At 37.7% G+C, this 20,631-nt stretch overlaps 2 protein-coding genes across 3 annotated transcripts; one reads left to right on the forward strand and one right to left on the reverse strand.

Moving 5' to 3' along the window:
- Positions 1-1,123: 1,123 nt before the first annotated feature.
- Positions 1,124-9,359, reverse strand: LOC108749906 (neuronal PAS domain-containing protein 4). Its single transcript, XM_018488929.1, has 9 exons — positions 9,221-9,359; positions 8,189-8,370; positions 4,667-4,728; positions 4,454-4,543; positions 3,663-3,839; positions 3,399-3,583; positions 3,196-3,302; positions 2,627-2,780; positions 1,124-2,249 (listed from the first exon to the last, which is right to left on the reverse strand). The coding sequence occupies exons 1-9, from the start codon at positions 9,229-9,231 to the stop codon at positions 1,211-1,213; spliced, it is 2,007 nt and encodes a 668-aa protein (XP_018344431.1). The 5' UTR covers positions 9,232-9,359; the 3' UTR covers positions 1,124-1,210.
- A 1,864-nt stretch (positions 9,360-11,223) lies between these two features.
- LOC108750083 (putative RNA-binding protein Luc7-like 2) lies at positions 11,224-20,073 on the forward strand. Of its 2 annotated transcripts, XM_018489319.1 has the most exons (5): positions 11,224-11,445; positions 11,646-11,740; positions 17,744-17,842; positions 18,487-19,253; positions 19,504-20,073. In XM_018489319.1, the coding sequence occupies exons 1-5, from the start codon at positions 11,385-11,387 to the stop codon at positions 19,580-19,582; spliced, it is 1,101 nt and encodes a 366-aa protein (XP_018344821.1). In that variant the 5' UTR covers positions 11,224-11,384; the 3' UTR covers positions 19,583-20,073. The 2 variants fall into 2 exon arrangements, with proteins under 2 accessions (XP_018344821.1, XP_018344822.1); XM_018489320.1 differs by lacking the exon at positions 11,224-11,445 and having other exon boundaries at positions 11,663-11,740; positions 16,058-17,842.
- The last annotated feature ends 558 nt before the right edge of the window (positions 20,074-20,631 follow it).

The following is a 20,631-nucleotide window of genomic DNA, read 5'->3' on the forward strand; positions in this document are numbered from 1 at the left end:
AAACTGGCTGAAGCTGCTGCTACTGCTACAAACGATTAACTGCCTCTCTTTATTTACCTGTTTCCTTTGTAGTACATCACGTCGAGACGTAATGTAACACGCAACGCACCATAACGTTGCGCCAAAGAAAATGATAAACTCTCCTTCGTCGAATGCGTTGAAATGTACAAAGCGAATATATTTCACGATCGTGTGTTAAACGTAAGATTTAGATATTTTCAAAGGAAATCTCAAACATATATAGCGCATGTACCTGGGTACCCTCTTACGACACTGCACATTCATACATAGTTATATATAATATATATATAATATATGTAATATATATATTACATATATAATAATGTACAATATTATATATGTAATATATATAATATAAATATATATACACTTGGAATATACGCGTACGATGCGTACTATTTATCTCAAAACGAATGTTCTCGCATAAAAAGCGTATACCGGAGATAAACGAAATGATGTACGACTTTTTTTAATCGTAGATTATTGTAAACACCGATGTAATCAGTCTATGTTTATATACGTGTTTTATATTAATGAAGAATTTACGATTCGAGAGTAACATATAAGATGCCAAAGAGACGTAAAGAGATAAAAGAAAAAAGAGAGAGAGAGAGAGAGAGAGAGAGAAAGGGAGAAGACGAACGAGCGTGTAGAAAATTGTGTAACGCGATACCGATAGAATTTGGAAGAATATACTCCGTTGTCTGTGACAAAGAGATGTATATAAGTACGACGCCGTCCTTTTGTGTTCGCATTCGATTCTCTTGACGCTCCCTCGCACTCACACACATTTCCGCTTGGTACGTAGATAGTACTAGTCCTTACCTTCGTCTTTACTTTCTTCTCTAATTTCTTACATGAATTTTACTTTTTATTTACGAACTAACTAGTATCCGACGATAACGTTTACCTACGCTTTTACTATAAAAAAAAGACTGTGGGAAAACTATCCAAGGAACCAACCGAGTCAAGAGAAAATCAATGACTTTACTTTGACGTCATGAAAGTCAAAATGATGACTTTTTGTTACAACTGTTTACTTGACGTTAAGAATGAAAATAAAGTAATTTTGATTTTTTTCTTGACTCTTATGTGTGTTCCTGTATAAATTTTCCCTACTCTTGTACTCTTTTACTGTCCCCTAAACTTTTACTGTATAGCCCCTTCAGATTTATACGTATTTCCTAATTTATTTCGGGAAGTCCTTGCTGTCGTTCTCCGTGGACTGTCCCTTTCTACGTGGTAACTGTAGCGTGATGGGCTGCACCGCGTCTTGATGCTGCTTCCTAGGCTGGGCAGCAAGGTGGCCAGTTGTGGTGGCCGCGATGCTGCTGCGATGGAAGGTAATCTTCAAGTTTGGCACGTGCTGCTCGGTGCCGGCCCAGTCAAAGTTGAAAATGGGCGCCTCCGGGTGTCCAAGTGTATCCGAGTCGGGCGTGTTGACCGGTGTGGTCGGCGTGGTGATGTACGGGCTCAGTTCCTGATGTACCACGTCTGGCACCCTCTGCAGCGCGTCCGACCACGCCGGGTTGGTGGTGCCCCAGTTCTCCAGGGGGGTGGTATCGGGCGGTAGCGGTTCAGCCGCCGTGGTGGTGATCGAGGATGCTGGCGCAAACAACGCCTTCGTCGACAGCCGCTTGTGCAGCAACAAACCGCTCCGTTCCGTACCACAACAGTAGTCTCGGTCGAGGTCGGTAAGATAATACTTGGTGCTGGGTACCGATAACACGTCCGCGCAGCCGCTGGCGTATTGCGTGCTGTGACATTGAGCGAATTTCGCCCGGTAACCGGCCAGGTGTAGCGAGTTCTTGTGGTACTGCTTATGATGATATCTGACCGCGTCATCCAGAGCATGTTGCTGATGACCAGAGATCGTACCCTGGACGCCTCTACCCTCGTGCTGCTCCGCGCTGCTTATAGACATATCCACCGGTTCCGCGTCATCTCGCAGAAGCCGCCTATTGGGATAATCTGTTGACTGCGCGATCTTCGAGGCACCATGCGATTCCGTCTCGGATCGGTCGGAATGTAGAGATGGCGAGAGCTGGGCGTCGGTGTCGTTGGAATATGTCCGAACGTATTCTTGGGCTTGATTGGTAACGGCTCCTGTGGAGGGATAAACGGTGCCGCGAGCTTGACCGCTGGGACACAGCCCGTAAGTGAACTTCGTTTGAGACGAATATTGGTACAGCCATGAACTGGAGCGCATTACTTCTGCCTCTTTGTCGCTGTAATTAATTGTATGCGCGATATATACATGGAATTAAAGAATGATTTTGCTAATTATCTGAAAATTTAGATTGATACAGATCTGAAAGTAAATTTTGTCGGATTATCAAAATATTTATGTAGGAAATTCAAATACGATGAGCAATCCTGCAAAAAATGTTGGCATTCTAACAACTAGTTTGAGCGTCCTACGTAATTATTTTGATAACCTAACAAAATTTGTTTTCAGGTTTAGTAAATTTTTCAATGCTTTAACAAAATCGTTCTTTTCTACAAAAACTATTTTAAGTTATATTACCGATTAAATTAAATTAATATAAAATTGCATTATTTAGTTAGAAAATTCAAGAAAACGATAAAATAATTACAAACATACGTGAGTACTTGATTCGTGCAAACAATTATAGGATGCTGACACTCATCGGAGGTGTCTTTGACTTGCAGCACGCAATGGACCCAGAACCATCTCCCGGAGCGACTTTGTAGTTTCAGTAAAGCGGTAGTGGATCGCTCCTGATCAGATTGAATGACTAAAATCAAATTAAAAAGAGAGAACAATTTAGAATACAGAAAGAAGTGTCAGAATTTCGTTTCGAAACTACGCAGCAATTGTCCGTAGAAATATTTTCATTTTCTTTCCCAAGGAACATAACAAAAGAAAGTCAAAATGACTTTATTGTGAGGAAAGTCAAAATGATGATTTTTTTAAATAATAAATTTCAATTTTTAATTTTTATTTTACTTTATTTACATAATAAAATAAATAATTAACTAAATTAATTTTATAAAAACTAAATCTAAATTATTTTATGAATAAATGACTATTTTATTACAAAAATTTGACTATTTATTAACATTAAGAATTAAAATTAAGTCATTTTGATTTTTGTTAACTTTTGTGTGTTATTTGGGTTCTCAAGAGAATTTTTCACAGCCAGCAATTACCAGTTTGATGCTTGCAATAGGCGGTCCTTATAGAATCCCAATGAAGTAGATTGTACCACGATACGTTGACCAGCTCAGCTCGCGTGTACTCCAGATGACTTTCCGCGCTACGAAAAAAGAAAAACATTCAGGAAGACTGAATTTTGACAAAATTCTGTAATTTTTAAAATTAATGGTGAATTAATGGTAAATATATACATTACGTTTTATCGATATGCAAGTACTTCATGTCCATCGAATGAATCGTGGTGAAGATATTCGTCGCACCTTGGACGATGCTCTCTCGAGTCTCCGGCAGGACTACCGGAGTACAGGACGCCAGAAAAACGAACTCGTTACGATTGCAAACGGGAACGAATGGCAGAAAGTGACCCTCCACGAGAATTACCTACGAATAGAAGGAAATAATGCGCGGTATCTGCGAAAAATGAATGACATCTTAAAGTTAATCGGCGGGTTTTAATCACCTTTTGATCGCCGAACCGCAACTGTCTCCGAGAATTTCTCGATACGTTGATTCGACACAGAAATAGTCTCCTGTCGCTGGGAATGGGACTGTTTCGGGATAATTGATTTTGCACGATCATATGATCCTGCTTGTCGATCACATCGTACACGCTGTCCCCGTGAATGAGCAAATCCTCCTGGAAATCTTTCGTCTTATTACGATTCGTTTCAAATGCAACGTTCATCTTGCTAACACGAAACATTTACATGGAAAGAACAGTTTTGCTCAAGTATCTAAAAATTTAACTAAGTAAATCTTAAAATAATTTTGCTGGACTATCAAAATAATAGTAAGACACTCTGTTAGCTGGTTGCTAGAATGTTAAAATTTTTTACAACATTGTACATTATGTTTAAATTTTCTACATAATTATTTTGGCTGAGACAATATTTTTCACAATAAATCATTCACAGATTTAAGATTCTCATTAACAATTCAAATTATTAACATTAAAGATGCTTATTAACATCAAAAAGTTATTAAATCGCTTGTCCATTTAATAAGTGATGTTACACTACTCTGGTACTGCTCATGATTGCGTTTTGAGATTGAAAAAAATTTCAAAGATCTGTTTGTAGAATTAAATATAAATTCACACGTAAATGTTTATGTACTAAGACTATAAGTTTATGTACTTTTGTAGTTTAATAAAATTATTTTAAGAATTTGTATCGTGTTAAATTTTTAGATATTTTAGCAAAATTATTCTTTCCGTATAAACGGTATTGTTAATTTTTTTGACGAAATTACCATAGAATGCCCGAGATAATCCGCCGCATTTTCTGATATGTATAACAATTTGCCCTGCTGCGTCATCATCATAATAAAGCCGGACATCGCCTGGAAAAGATACATAGTCTGTATCCTATAAATGTATGGTAAATAATGAATAAATAAATGAAAATACGCGATTGCGCGTAAAAATAATCAAGCGATTGATATAAATAAATTTAAAATAATTACTTTCGAAAATCCTATATTAGGTGTTGGAATATTCGAGGACTCGGACGGGCAGTTTTTCAATGCTGAAACGGAAAAATGAAAAAGAATCAAGACCGTCAAGATAAAATATGATGTCTAAAAGAACAAACAGATTAATATATACCATTATAATATTTATTGAACAACTAAAATAGCATATTGCGTCAGGGAAAAAAAAGATAAATCGCTATCAGTGTATATTGTTACAATGTGGGTTTACAGTCGGCAAGAGGGCGATAGGCGAGCATCGTTACTTCTATTTTTATTTTATGCAACGTGCAAGTGCACTCGATAAGCCTGTCTATCGCGAACTGTAAATGTTATTCTTTTTATCCTAGAAATGTAAACGCAAATCTGAGAAAATGCGAAGAATATAGCTGCAAGATTACACAGAAAGATTGGTTTTGCTGAAACATCTAAAAACTTAGTTCCTTGCAGACCTGAAAATAATTTTGTTGGATCATCAAAATAATTATATAGAACGCTCTTAAACTGGTTTCTATGTCAAACTGCAGCGTTGCTTATCACGTTTGATATTCTTGTGTAATTATTTTGATGGTCCAACAAAATTATTTTCAGATCTGTATCAGGCTAAATTTTTAGATACTTCAGTAAAATCATCGCTTTTCGCGTAGAAGAAGAAAAGCTGAGCGATCAGTTGAAAAGTATGATCGATCCGAGGTCATCAGAATGTGTTACCTTCTATCGGAGTTCTAATTAAATTCGATATTTTTCAAATGTGCAGTTTTTAGGTATTCCTCTTATGTTACATTTTCACAGATATTGATTCCTCATTCTTCACATGTTGTTCTTACACCTCATTGTGTTTGGAGTCTTAATCACGTGCTATAGTCTTGGGGCACGCGCGGGCTTCCAACGGACCGGAGAGAGAGAGAGAGAAAGAGAGAGGGGGAAGGGAAGGAGGGAGGGAGGGAGAGAGAGAGAGAGAGAGAGAGATAAAGAGAAAAAGAGATCCATTTCAATTTCGTATTTTTTCACGCGCTTGCCACCCTCCTCGCACGGGGCTTCCCCGAAAAAGTAAAGAGGGGAAAAAGGTATGCATCGCGGGACGAAGGAGAGAAAGAGAAGGGTGAGGAAAAATGCGTATGCTAATGCAGCACGGCAGCGTTTACTAACGGCGCTACATGGGACTATAGTACCCGATACCGCGAGACAATGAGCGCGAGAGAGAGAAAGAGGGAGAGAAAGAGAAAGAGTGAGACGGCTAGAAAGGGGTGGGAGGGAGGTTAGGGGGCAAGGAGAGCAGAGAGGAGAACGGAGAAGAACGCGCGCGAGAGGAAGGGAAGCTGTAGCGCGGGCGGCAGAGGAACGATAGAGAGAAAGAGAGAGAAAGAGTGAGACACAGTGAGAGGGGGACGCGATGCGGGGAGGAGGAGTGTGGGTTACAGGAGCGTGAGAGTGTTGTTGCAAAGGCCGACAGGTCAGCGGATCACCCGGAACTCGCGCTTAGACTCCGCTGAGTTTGAACGCGCGCCGGCCGATCTTGCCTTCTTGCATCGCTTCGCTTCGCTTTGCTTTGCGCTCGCCTCGCCTCGCCTCACCTCGCCTCGCCTCGCCTCTCCTCCTCTTCTCTGCTCTCCTCTCTTGCGAGTCTCTCTCGTTGTTGGTACCCACCGGGATACCACGTTCCCCGCCGTCTCTCCCTGTGTCTACGAGAAGCTTACAGCCGGGTTACCCGGCCGACTCCCGCAACCGAATAGAAATTCTCTTTTGCGCGAATCGTTTGAGCGGGTCACCAGCCGATTACAGCCTACGAGGCGAGGAGAGATTGGGGACCGCGAAAGCGGATTCTCCAAATTCAGCGTTTATTTCGATAATGCAAGGATGACGAAATATTTCTCGATTAACAATAATAACGAACGCTTCTTCTGTATTGGACAGATAAAATTCAGAATCACATTTTGTTATCTCCGCTTTTACACGTTTTCTTATGACTTTTTACAAAACTGTCTCTTCATCGAGATCAATAAAAAAAATGATAAAAAACTAATAATGTATCTCGATAAAGTTTCATCCCTATTTTTATCGACAACTTCACAATCACTTTTCATCGAGTGATTCTTATCGAAATTAATAATAAATTTTCTTGCATTGTGTGTGCATTACTGAGATATAACTCTCAAAGAGAGTTCTTCAGTTAAAATATAATTTCGAAACGATTTTAATCTCTCATGCATATTTTTTAAAATAACAAATGATGCAAACGTTGCTATCAACAATGATTGCAAGAGTTATTACATTACATTTATTACTTATGCCCAATTATGTTTAGAATCTTTCGTCAGAATTTAAAAACGTTTTCACGCGTAAGAAACTTATTAATAATCTTTAAGCAACAATAATTTGCTGTATTTGACGGTCCCTACAATTTTTATACTTGTTACTTATGTCTAATTATGATTAATCGAAAATGACTCGTCGGAATTTAAAAGAATTTCTACCTGCAGGATGGAAATTTATTAATCTTTAGACAACAATAGCATTAACTTGGTGTATTTGACGGTCTATACAATGTATCCCGGTCATTATGTACGGGAACAGTACGCTCGAGTACCAATGCGCTCGCTGAAATATCAGAGTAGAGACGCAGGGAATTGCATGGCACGAGCGCTTACCGGCATTGAAGTCTCGGACGATGGATGTGAATTACTGTAAAGATATAGTAATCGCGAGATACGCCGATGGACTCGCTTTATCACGTTCTTTATTTTATGGAGTAACAAGTTGTAACTTGGTGTGACGCGACGCGCGTATTAAATCAATTTCCTCGATATATTAAACGCAGGTAAGCTAAACATTTAAATTAATAATTTAACAATTTCTAATAATAAAATAGTTATACTGAAATCTATATTAAATTTCTATCCAACGTTAATATTCAATTTATCCTATTATTGATTATCATCGATATGAACATTTGATATCTAACGTTGATAATTTTTTTATAATTGTGTTAAAAAATAAAAAATTTTTAAAAGTAAGACGTATAAAAAAAATAAAATATCGCATTCAACAGTGAATTATTACACGGAAAAATCATTTTTGCTAAAGTATTTAAAAATTTTACAGATCTGAAAATAATTTTGTCAAAATAATTGTACAAGACATTCGAACTAGTTGCTAAAATGTCAAAACATTTTGCAGCAAATCCTTGATTTTCCTATATAATTATACTTTGATGATCAAACAAAATTATTTTCATCTCTATACGAGTATATATATCTATCTGATTTTTTAAATACTTTAGCAAAGTTCTTTCCACATAGCATTTCAATATTTTTCCACACAGCTCAGAACATCTTAAAACTTCAGAATCGACAGTAAATATCACATGTCGCGCTTCGACATTTATACGAATTAAACTTTCATTTTTTCCAAATAAAAATTTGCCGATCAGAGAGAAGTCGCTCGTGACTTCGAGACGCGAAGAAGGTAGAGAGCTTTAAGATTTAAAGGCGTGAGCAAATTCTCCGTTCGCTATACCTTGCTGAAAGTAGTTGGCTTTTCGCAGGAATACGCAGACCAAGGCCATAAGCTGCAGTTGGGAAAGCCTCTGGCGTGTCGAGGGCGGTAACGGCAGTAAGTCACGTAGATTCGCGATTTCGGCGTTTATCAGGTCCCTTCGAAGTTTGCTGGCGCCTTTCGTAGACTTGCTCGCATCTATCCTTCAAGCACACGCTGACGTTACCGTCATTTGCCGCGGCACGCGCGTGCGATACGCACGTGCGTGTCGCGCCGTACAACGCGCGTCGCGTATTCGTTCCGGTATTTATTTCGCGAAAAACTATCATCGGCCACCCACTGTTCACTTCAACATCGTGACGTCTCGTATTTCAGCAAGGAACCTTCCGAGTTCTCTGAAACGTTCGCCGTGCATCTCGACGGTCATAAAGGAGAACTCACCCCCCCGAATCAACTCAAGAATCAGCGGTTTGTTCTCCATTCAATTTCTTATGATTAACGTCATTTTTATTTTATTAATTTTCCAGTCGGACAGTACCGAAGAAGCAAAAGTCTACCTCTCGTGGTCCAACGTTTTTTTCACTGCTTTCCTAGTCCAACCGGATCACCGATGTCTAATTGTGTGCTTTTTTCAAAGGATTTTTGAATTTGAAAAGATCTAAATATATATTTCGGTACACTCTTTCAACATTTAAGAATGTAATTTTGAACAATGATATGACCGAAATGTTTTCCACTTTTCCTATAGGCCCCAGACAACACGCAAGTCTAAAAAGGAGACTTAAGATGTCTGACAGACCTCTTAATGACGTCTTCAGGAAGTTTTGCGTCCGCATTTTGGACATATTGTTCTCTGAGATTCGAATTCGAAGCAGAATAATTTAAAATAGAAAATTCGCCTGGATCTTGAAATTCTCGATTGGACCACGGAAGATTCGCGATGCATCTTATGCATTCAGAGAAGTCGGTGATCATCCTTGCCGAGGTATGAGGCAACAACTTTGACGAAGACGACGGCGATGAGGAGGGTGCTGGACCGCGGACGTAACTTACCGATTGAACATATTTTGGTAGCCAGGAAGACATTAGTGGTTGATCACTGGTAAACAACGAGCGGGGGGATATCCGGGTCGGCAGGTTCTCGCGAAACTGCGGCTACGATCTAACATCCGGGTCATAACGCGCAACTATACTGAACACGTGGATGGACTGGCGGAGGCTGGTTCTCCTACCACCACCGACGTCGCCGCTACCACCTTCTCCTCCTTCTTCTTTTTCTCCTCCTCTTCCTCCTTCTCCATCTTCTCCTTCACCGCCATCACCTCCTCTTCATCCACCTACTATTTCGTCTTCGCCGCTTCTCCAGCCTTCTCTTGCTTTCGCTCGCGGTACCGAGGTCTTTCCCTCTTCCTCCGCCTCCACCTCCTCCGCGCCGGTTAATTCCTTGGTCTCGCTTTTACGTTTGCTCGCTGCATTTACTCGCTCGCTCTCAGGTCACGATCGAGAGCGCGGAGAGTCCTGGATACCTCTACCACTGCCACCAGCCCACCACCGTCGCCACCACCTCCGCTACCGGTTGCTCCGTCTCTCTTTTCTGCATGCGGTTTCTGCGCGCAGCTCGCGACTGTCGTTCAGCTCAGCTTGAGAAATTTTCGGAAACTATTATGCAATACGCTAACTAAGTAAGGTAAGTTTTGCCCGATTAACGAAAAGAGAGAGAGAGAGAGACGAACGAAAACGTCGCGTCGAACGCGACCACCGTTAGATATCGAAACATTGTAATAAAATACCGAATTAAATAATATTTCGTTATTTTTAATTCTGATGTGTTGTCAAAACATAAACCAATCCATTTCTGTATAAATATAAATTAGTTTCAAAGTAAACATTGTCTATATTAATGAATTTAATAAATAATAAACTAAATTTGAGACCAATTTAATTTTTTTGATTAAATTGTTCTTCACTTCATTACTTTAGTCGCATTTAACGCATATTGTCGCAGTGGCGATCTATAAAAATTATTAAAAATAATTCAAAGCGGATATAATTTGATATTATGAATTTAATAGTGAGACGTTAAGAATTACAAATAATACCTAAATATGTATGTAAAATTATATCAAAATGCTTAAAAACACTTAATTTTGTACAATTTTATATATAAATGTGAAAGAGATGAAAAAAGCTTATTTTAAAACCCTGATTTTTTTATAACTATAATAGAGACTATTTGTAATTTAAAGATTTTATAATTTAGGGAAATATTTACATTTATCTGCAGACAATGCTGCGATTATAATAGTCGTGAAAGTGTAAGTTTTAATGTTGGATATTGTACACGGAAGTGTATAATTTGATTTAAACTCTCAAGGGGGGCCGCCGGTCATTGCACTTCGACGTGTTCGAAGTCGCTGTGCAACCCCTGGTTTAAATACCGTTGGAACTTTGTCGGCGTCCTGTAGACGATCTCCTCTCTCTCTCTCTCTCTCTCTCTCTTTATCTATTATTAAAATCTTGAAAGAATCCTAAATTCACGTGCGTTAAATTTTAACAATTTTTATGAATAATTTTATCAACAATATTTTTGCATATAAAATAACAAATAAAATAAGGAAGAATAGAAAAAAGATATTTCTTGTTTCCTTTCGAGAATAATTCTTTATTTCAAACACTTCAACCAAATGTTACAATGTAATTAGTGAGAAAAATTGATACAATCGGTCTAAAATGATCGCGATCGATTCGTATTACATCTATCACAATCTATTAAAAATTTCCTGCCCTCTTCTGCCGACAAAATGGCGGATGCATCGATCGATAGATCGTCCGTGACGTCGATTCTCTATTCGATAGCCAATCAGAAGGCGAACGTTTTGCAGCAACTTCAGCGTGCTCGCCAAACGACCGTATTGGCTGAGACGAGTCGCACCGTCAAAAGTCCCGCGCGGAACAGCCAATCGATACGTCGAACGTCATGGAAACGTAGCCGTTGACTACGCGCGGTGGCGCTGCAGTCGTCGAACGCGGCGTGGTGATCAGGCGGAAAAGTCCTCTGTCTCTCGGGCCCGAAAGTTCGTGAACGTGAAGACCGAGGTGTTCTACGCGCGCATGTGTGCGTGCAATCGGATGGCGTGGCTATACGATTTACTTTTGATTTAAGTACTTGAGCTGTGTGTCGTGCATTTGAGAGGTTGTACAACGACCTACACGAAAAATGACGGCGCACGACCAGATGCGAGCTATGCTCGACCAGTTAATGGGCACAGGACGAAATGGTACATACATTATCTCGCTTCTTACGCATCGTTACGGCGGCATGTGGCTCGCGGAGTGAGCGATAACGAGACGAGTGCGAGTCCGAGTTGAAAAGCGCGATCGCCGGCCATACTTGTTAACAATGTAGCACCCTACCCTTATAAATACGCTTATCTCCTCGATGTCAAATCGTCACCGTTAACTCTGAACTTGTTTCCAGGTGAAAATAACAAATTTCAAGTGAAATACTCCGACTCGAAGGTCTGCAAGAGTTTTTTGCTGGCCTGCTGCCCCCATGAAATCCTCTCGTCGACGGTGAGTATAATATTCCGTAATGCAGCGAATTTAAACACGTATGACACACCGTTGGCACTATGCGCAGAAAATAAATGCATCCTGTATATATACATATACATATATATACATACACAACACACACATACACGCACACACATATACACACACACACACACATACGGATTAGAATTTATTTATTTCATCCCCGATGTAGACAGAGAAAATAATAGGTTGTAGTTACTTTTTATCTTCTCTGGGTTTATTTTTTGTTATTTCCTAAATTCTGTTTTACACTGATTGCACGATCTATTTGCTTAACCTACGTTTTTCTAGCCAATATATTATCTATATTTTATCGATGATACGCGGATTCCCAAAACTGTTTACCATTGCTCATCTCATATATTTCTTCACACTCTTACAACCTTTAATTTTTCAATCAATCTCTTAACTCGAGGGATATATAAGCTGAGGGTCAGTAAGTTCTGAACCCAGGACTTGCTGATTATAAAACGGCTCCTAGATGATCCGTATTATTGCACAATATTGATCGTCTGGAGACTGCATTGAACCTCGAAATCGTTTGTTTTGAATTGTTTAAAGAGAGCACCAATATTATATCAAATAAGTGTACAATAATATTCAGCGTTCACTCTCTAACTTTTAGAGTGAAAAATCTCACTCCGGAAAGTAAAATCTTACTACAAGGGTTTATTATTTAAATAATTTTACTAATAATTATGAGAATAATTCTGAGAATTAAAAAGATAAACAGTAAGTTAAATTGGGATTAATTTAATTGTGTGACGTCTCGTATTTCGACGTGTGAGATTAAGAGCCCTCTTTTTTTAAGATTGGCTCAATTTTGACTAGAGATTTCAAAAAATTCAGAGAGTAAAAGCTGTATTATGCTCGTGTCACACTACACATTGAAGATTGAAGATTGCAAATTAAGGATCAGAATTTGACCATCGGATAATTTTAATTTTGATTTATCCGTTTCATTCTAATTGCCTGAATTCTAATTCGCAATTCTCAATCTCCAATTCATAATGTGACACAGCCATTAGTCAATCACTTTCATATAGAATCATCCATCACCTCGAATCGTATGTAGTATTAACTACAAATTAGCAATAATAATGTGAATACGAAAAGTAGACCTAATCAGCACACAATATTAAAGAAATATTTAAATATTTTTTAAATATTTATTTAATGTGAAAATATTAAATGTTTAAAAAATGTTTTTTAAATATTGTATGCTGATTGGGGAGACAATTTTTTACTAATTTTTAATTTTTAAATATTTTAATAAGTGCAAATATATCATAAATAATGTAATAAAAATGATAGAAGTGGTATTAATAACATTTTGTTATTTCTATAAAAGTAATTTACTGTGTTGCTAGTTCTATATTAATAGATTGATAGCAAAGTCAATAGAATACAGCATATGGAATCGTGTAATCATAATTTTTTTATAATATCTAGGCTCCTATTCTTGAAAAGAAATGTATACGAAGAATTAGGGAAATATGAGTATATATTATATATACTATAGTATATTCTTAGTCTTCCATATACATTTTTTTTTAAATAGGGACTTTGTAATTAATAGTTGAATATTCAATTAAAAAGCGTTAATATTCAATTTCACTTACATATCCATACACTTAATTATAATGGTCATCAAACAGTCTGTGTGCACAAACACAAATAGTATTATTGCTGTTTAAAGACATAAATATGAAATAATTAATAATTTAGCTGATTTACAAGTAGAAAAATAAATAAGAATAATTTTTCTTGAAGTAATCAAAGCCACTTTCTTGTTTTGACAAAATTTGGAATTAATGCTGCCTTTTGCTGTTACGTATGTATATTTCACAAATAATTATAAAGAATTTCTAATTATAAAGACTAATTTGTTCGTCAGATCGTTATGTCATTTCTCCTTAATTTGCCTCATTTTTCCTGATTGCGCTATTTGCTGTCCAGTGAGTCAGACCGTGATCAAATCCATTTTAGTATAAAGGGCAATAAATTGATTATGAAGGTCTGTATTCCGCTTTACTACCACGGTCATGAACTCGTATGCACACTGACTTGTTTAGTACTGTGTGTCACACATACATACGTTACACAATTAGAATATCCCTTTGCATTGTACAAAGGTACACCTTCACTTAAAATCAAATAGAAGAATGTATGTAGAATATTGATTAGCTGTTTCGAATGTAGAAGCTGAAGAGCATTTTTTTTTTTTTTTTTTAGAATTTATTTAGAAATTATATCCGCCCATAGAATTTAGATGAACTTAAAATAGATAGGTGAGATAGATTCATCACGAACATTCCATTTGTTAGCGCTTTTTCTTCTTCATCTGTGCCAATCGGTGTGCTCACTGCTCAGTACCATACGTAGGCATTAAGTGTCCGTAGATCGTAAGAACGTCATTTGTATAGGACTTAATAAGCGAATTTAAATAAAAAGGGATAAGCGTCGGAAGGGGAAGCGTTTCGCCTTATTTATCCGACACGTACCTCAGGAATTGATTACGATCAATTCACACTGGATACCGTCGAAGTGCAACACGGGGCAGGCGTTTTGTTAATCGTACTATTGTACACACACACACACACATAGATCCTTGGGTTTAGAACAGTCAAATGTACTTGCGCGACCTGGAAGTACGGCCTTAAAACGCGCAAAAATATCGCATTCACGTTCATATCGTTTTTCTTTTTCCAGACCGCGGAACTCAGTTTTGCCTGTTCTATTTCCCAGAACGTCGCGTATGGATCCATGTATATATACATATATCTAACATGTACTGAAAATACTGCAATCGCAATGATATCGGGCAGCTGACTGTGGTGACTTGAAATCAAGACGCAATCACACATTCTGCATATATGCGGTCGATCGAGCAACACTTATTAGTTACAGCATACGCGGGATTAATGATACATGAACGAATTATGATTAATGTTCTATAGTACTGCTTCGCGCATTTCAGTGTCATCTTGTGGGAATTGATCACAGGGGTGTTTGCTATCTCTCTCTCTCTCTCTCTCTCTTTCTCTCTCTCTCTCTCTCTCCCCTCTCTCTTTTACATTCTTCTACACGTAGCTGCCTGAACCACTTCTCTGATGTCTCGAGTTTATAACAAGAGGGATCGATGTTCCAATATATGCAAACATGCCTCTCTATTGGAATAATAATGTCAAGTTGTTTCTATTATAAACTTTATAGTCTGCATGACAGGCATTTTAAAAGTTCTATTTCGCTTTATGCTCTTTCTCTTTCTCTCGCTCTTTTTTTTCTTCTCTCTCTCTCTCTCTCTCTCTCTCTTTCTCTTTCTATTTCTCATTGTCAGACAGCTACTAGAAAAGTTTCTTTATACGACAAAATGCTCGATCTAAGCTTAGTTACTTTTAACTCTCAATGCCATTTGCAGATATCAGAATTTATTTCGTATGAATAATTTTATTTTATATAAGTAATATATTTATTTTGTAATAAATAATTTTATTTTGTATAAATATTTGCACGCGTGTAAATGTCGAGAACTTTATCAAGTTTTCTTATATTGGATAACAATTCTCTATCACGGAAGTAAGGAGAGTCTGAAGTTGGCAGTTAATTTTATCTCGAACAAATTCATTATCTCTGATTAATTTTTTCTTTTTATTTCTTTCAGAATGAACGAATTATCTCTTTTTATTTCTTTCAGAATTAACGAATTATTTCTTTTTATTTCACATCAATCTGTGTCCCTCGTTATCATTTCTTCTCAAAGATTTTAATTAAATTCTCTTCGAGTGCATAACTTGAATATAACGAAAATATAAAGGAATGTGCTTTATTCTCGGAGTGTCGCCTTTGTTCTCAACCAAAATTGTATTCAAATTCAAATGATGAAATACAATTCCAGTAGAACTGGCAAATATAAAGTAGTTAACACAGATTACACAGACTAGCAGTTCAACTTTCTAACATAATGAACATAATAATACCTAACGCTTTTAGAATGTGACATTTTGCGAAATAAAAAAAATCCCATTTAGATGGGATCAGATCGTATATATTATGTCGTGAAATTTATGAGAATGTATTGAAACGTAACGGCGAGAGATAGCAAACATTTCTGAAGGTCTCGCGGTATAATTTCCATAATGAGAATCATTAAAAAATATCGATAACACGGTATTAGAGAGCAAACGAAGGCAGAATATAAAAAAAATATTTTTTTTTTAAACACGAAAAAATACTAACGGCAATCGCTCGAACGAGAAATATGCAGATCCACTAATGTCAACGTAACTACAGTTCTATTTCCAGAGTCTCTGGAAAAAGCAATTCCAATCAGATCCATTGTACAATATTGTTGCGAGTATTGTCCGCTCATATGTCCGTGTTGTACTTGTCACTCTCACACGCGCGTTACTGTAAGTACTGAAAACGAGAAGAGGACGTACGTATTACACCTACAATTTGATTTACCTTTACCATAATTCAAGTGCTAGATATACATATATATATGCATATCTATATCTATATCTATATACATATCTATATATATTAATTCGATACGAATGACGTAAAGGCGGGCGGTTATCTCAGCCCCTCTACCGATTTTCCACACGGTGGTGAGGCTGAGTAATATGCCGAAAGAATAAATTTCCCAGAATTCCCTCGAAAAGGCCTGTAAACAGTGAGTCGGTGAGTAGCGTCATGCTGATTCATGAGACGATGTCTTAATGTCGCTTCTTACTAATAATGCCGTTTACGGCAGGTAGGAATGAGAAGTTTACTTTGAGAATGTGTGTGAGAAAATATATATCATCCGGTGGAAGTATGGGTGCAGGAAATGAAGCAGTGATATGTAAGTAAAAGATTTGCGAATTGCCAAGTACCTATACGACATTCAATCGCTGTCGGTTTCATTCCTCGCGCGAGAGATTCATGTGGGAGGATTTTTCTCCGTTCTCGATTCCGTTCTAAAAGTGCAAAAAACAAGGAAAAATTTTACGTCACTCGCACCGCTGCGCGAATTGAGACTTTGAGATTAATAAAGATTTTTTTTAATTTTTTTTATTTTTTTTTTATAATTATGGGACGCAATCTTAAGTACAACCGCAACGATTAAAGAGAACTTTTAACAAAGTTCTTTGGATTCATTCGCGTGAATATTTAATAATATCTTTGGCAATTTGCAACATCCAAACATGTCTCGGCAGAGAAAATATAAGAGGTGGCATGACGCAGAGAGACGTGTGATTAGGCGGATTAGTACAACAAGCGCCAGTTCCATTAGAAAAATTTCCTTCAACCATTGGATGTGTACGTATTGAATCCGTTTTTTTTCTAAAAATTCGTTTAGCAGCCAACATAAGACACGGTTCGTGCCGTACGTAAAATAGTATATTAAACCATTATAGGCTGTAAGTTCTCTTTCGTAGAAAAAAAGTGAACATTATGAAACTTAAGGTGTGTGCTGATTATAGCTTCATTGCCATCGCATTCTCGTGTCAGGCGGAGAACTGTTGCCACCCTGTAAGTGAAAACAACAAACTATTTATCTGTAAAAACTGCATTTCTACTTTTACACGCGATTCTAGATCGCCTGACGATCTCGATCGCTTCATTATTGTACGTTCTATCCTAGCCTGTGCAGGAAGACGAACTTACCGTGAGTTCACGTAAAAAGAATGAAAAGAAATATAAGAAAATATAAGAAAATATATTGGACCGCCTTATCCTAAGGATACAGGCGATGTAAGCTCAGAATTTTTGTCGTATCATCTCTGTCTCTCTCCTAGATTATTGATTCGTGCTATTTTCCAGTCGCGGTACCGCGACCAAGTACGTTATATTCTTGTCAAGTAAGAAGTTATCTCGTTAATACGCAATGTTGGGAAGGGTTTCTAACTCATATAACGCATAGAATCGATAAGGCCCGCGTACGAACGGAGGGATCGTAAATCTAATCATGATTTGGTTTGTAAATCGTAGCGCATGGACCTGGGAGAATGCCCCCAGATTCACGACTTGGCCCTACGGGCTGACTACGAGGCCGCGCAAAAGAAGAAAGATCACTTCTATGACATTGATGTGAGTATTCATTTTATCGCATTATTTTAATTTTTAATGTTAATCCTCCACCGGCGATGTTGGACTTTAAAGACACAGTCGATTTTTTTATTCTGTGAATTCTGTGGATTATAAATAAATTTAAAAAGTAAAATACTATCCAGCTTCTATGATAGTAAAAACTTATTAAAGCTTTTATAAGTATACAACTATTTTTTTTCAGATTTTTATAATTCGGAATCATGTAAAAATCTGTACTAAAGTTCGAAAATCCAGATTGCGGGTAAAGAAAATTTCATATTGCTGACGGAGGGTTAAACGTTCACTATTATTGTGCAGAGTGACCATTAGGGCCATGGTACACAATAAAGCAGTAAGCGAATTGATCAATCATTGCAAAGCCATAATGTAAGCAGTAGACTATCCAACATGTTGATTTCTGCTTATGTCTTACGGTCTTGAGTTTTTTGTGTGCTATGGCCCTAAGAATTGTGTTTAAACTAAACAATTATGACTTTGTAACATGTAGACTAAACAATACAAATGAATGCTATTTTACAGAGAAATCTTGTCTCGTTCACAATTTGCAGTGGATAATTTATTATCATCGAGAAATTCTAAAATTTCGATTAAATGCATTTTTCATGACTTTTTCGAATTTCCAGGCCATGGAACATCTCCAAAACTTCATCGCCGATTGCGACCGTCGTACGGAACAAGCCAAACAACGACTGGCGGAGACGCAGGAGGAACTGAGCGCGGAAGTGGCGGCGAAGGCGAACAACGTCCACGTGCTCGCCGAGGAGATCGGTAAGAAACTAGCCAAGGCCGAGCAACTCGGCGAAGAGGGCTTTGTCGAAGAGTCGATGAAACTAATGGGCGAGATCGACGAGCTGCGCAAAAAGAAGAATGAAGCGGAACAGGAGTATCGAAACAGCATGCCGGCGTCAAGTTATCAGCAACAGAAACTGAGAGTGTGCGAAGTTTGCAGCGCCTACCTTGGCATACATGATAATGATAGACGACTAGCGGATCACTTTGGTGGAAAACTGCATCTCGGTTTTATCAAAATTCGTGAGAAACTCGCTGAACTTCAAAAAACCGTCGAGGAGAGGCGTAAGGAGAAACGTGAATCTCTGCTCGACAGAAGACGGGACAGAGACAGGGAGGACCGCGACAAAGATCGCGATAGGGACAGGAACCGCGGAGGATTGGGCTATAGGGATCGCGATCGTGATAGAGATCGCGACCGCGACCGTGACCGCGATCGGGACCGTGACCGTGACCGCGATCGCGACCGTGACCGTGACCGCGATCGCGATCGTGATCGTGACCGCGATCGCGATCGCGATCGCGAGCGTGATCGGGACCGGGAACGCAGGGATAGCGGTAGAAGAAAGTCACGATCTCGCAGTCGCAGTCGTGGAAGAAGGTTGGTGGATTTCATGTTTTTCTGATATTGTAACGAGTTAAAAATGTAGATCATCGTTCCTCTTTCAAATTTGAGTGAATTAAAATTGGCAAAATTTTCAAAGCAAGTGATATCTTCCAGATGAGATCTGCTCTTTTTAACTGAACTTGTTGCTCTCTTCAACATGAAAAGAAAAAGAGGAAGGACGAAGAAGTTTAGCTGAAAAGAATAGGCTTATCTAACTGTGTATTCGATATTTTTCTTGTTCCAGATCAAAACGTTCCCGTAGTGGCAGTCACAGCCGTCGATCTCGTTCTCGTCGAAGTGGATCTAATGATCGTAAGAGATAAAGGACAAAATGTATAAGGACTATGCTCAATGGTTTCGTTTCCTTCCTCACACGCGCACTTTCATACATGTAATTTAATGTATAACACCAAGTCGCGCGCACGAGACATTTGCGCCGAAACGTCTGTAGCAAATGCGATACTCCATTTTGACATAATCTTTGTACATTACTTGTCATCCAATTGATATTTTAACGTAACCTACTATTTATGCCGAATCTATTTCTATTGAAATATGTCTTACATTTCTTTTAGATCTATTCTATATGTATAATCTGGTTTGGCTTTTAAAATAGTTTTAATTCACTGTAAATAAGAATAGCTTAAGTACAACTTATATTGGCAGTTGTTATATGTTTATCATATTTGAGCATATACAATAATAAATAGTGGCAGCATATAAATACTCGACGTTGTATTATTCTCCAGTTCAAACAAAATACATCCAATTAAGTTAAACCTCCGTCATAAAAGCATTAAACTTTCAGTAAAAAAGCAACAAAACTTTCAATACTAATTTCTTTTATTTCATCGTAGTTATATTCCATATTACTAAACATTATTTTGGAAAGAAAAAACTAAATTTTAAAATAGCGAATATTTTGAATTTTTGCGTGTGGATAAAAAGCACAATTTCATTCAGAAAGAAGATAGCCTTGAAAGTACTTGACGAAAAATGAACTTTATGTAATGTCTTAAAAAGCTTTGTACATTAACTATTAGGTTCTGAAATTAAAAATGGGATCCCGTTTAAAAAAATTAATGTGACCTTGACTTGACCTTGGCGACGCCACTCAAGATATGATCGGTAAATAAATCTTTTTAAATCCTACAACTTTCATCTAAACCATTTTTCCCAAAAGAGTGTTTTATTTTCTTTTTATTTACCTTATAATATAGAATGTATATATGTATATATAGCTGCACTTAAGTGATTAAAGGTAAGAAACTGATAATATAATACTAATTTTATGATTTATTAGTTTCGTAGACATGTATATGTATTTAAAACCCAATAATACTCGAGTTACTATTTCTATTTAATCATCATT

Source organism: Trachymyrmex septentrionalis, unplaced genomic scaffold (assembly GCF_001594115.1).
Source record: "Trachymyrmex septentrionalis isolate Tsep2-gDNA-1 unplaced genomic scaffold, Tsep1.0 scaffold32, whole genome shotgun sequence".
Taxonomy (NCBI): Eukaryota; Metazoa; Arthropoda; class Insecta; order Hymenoptera; family Formicidae; genus Trachymyrmex; species Trachymyrmex septentrionalis.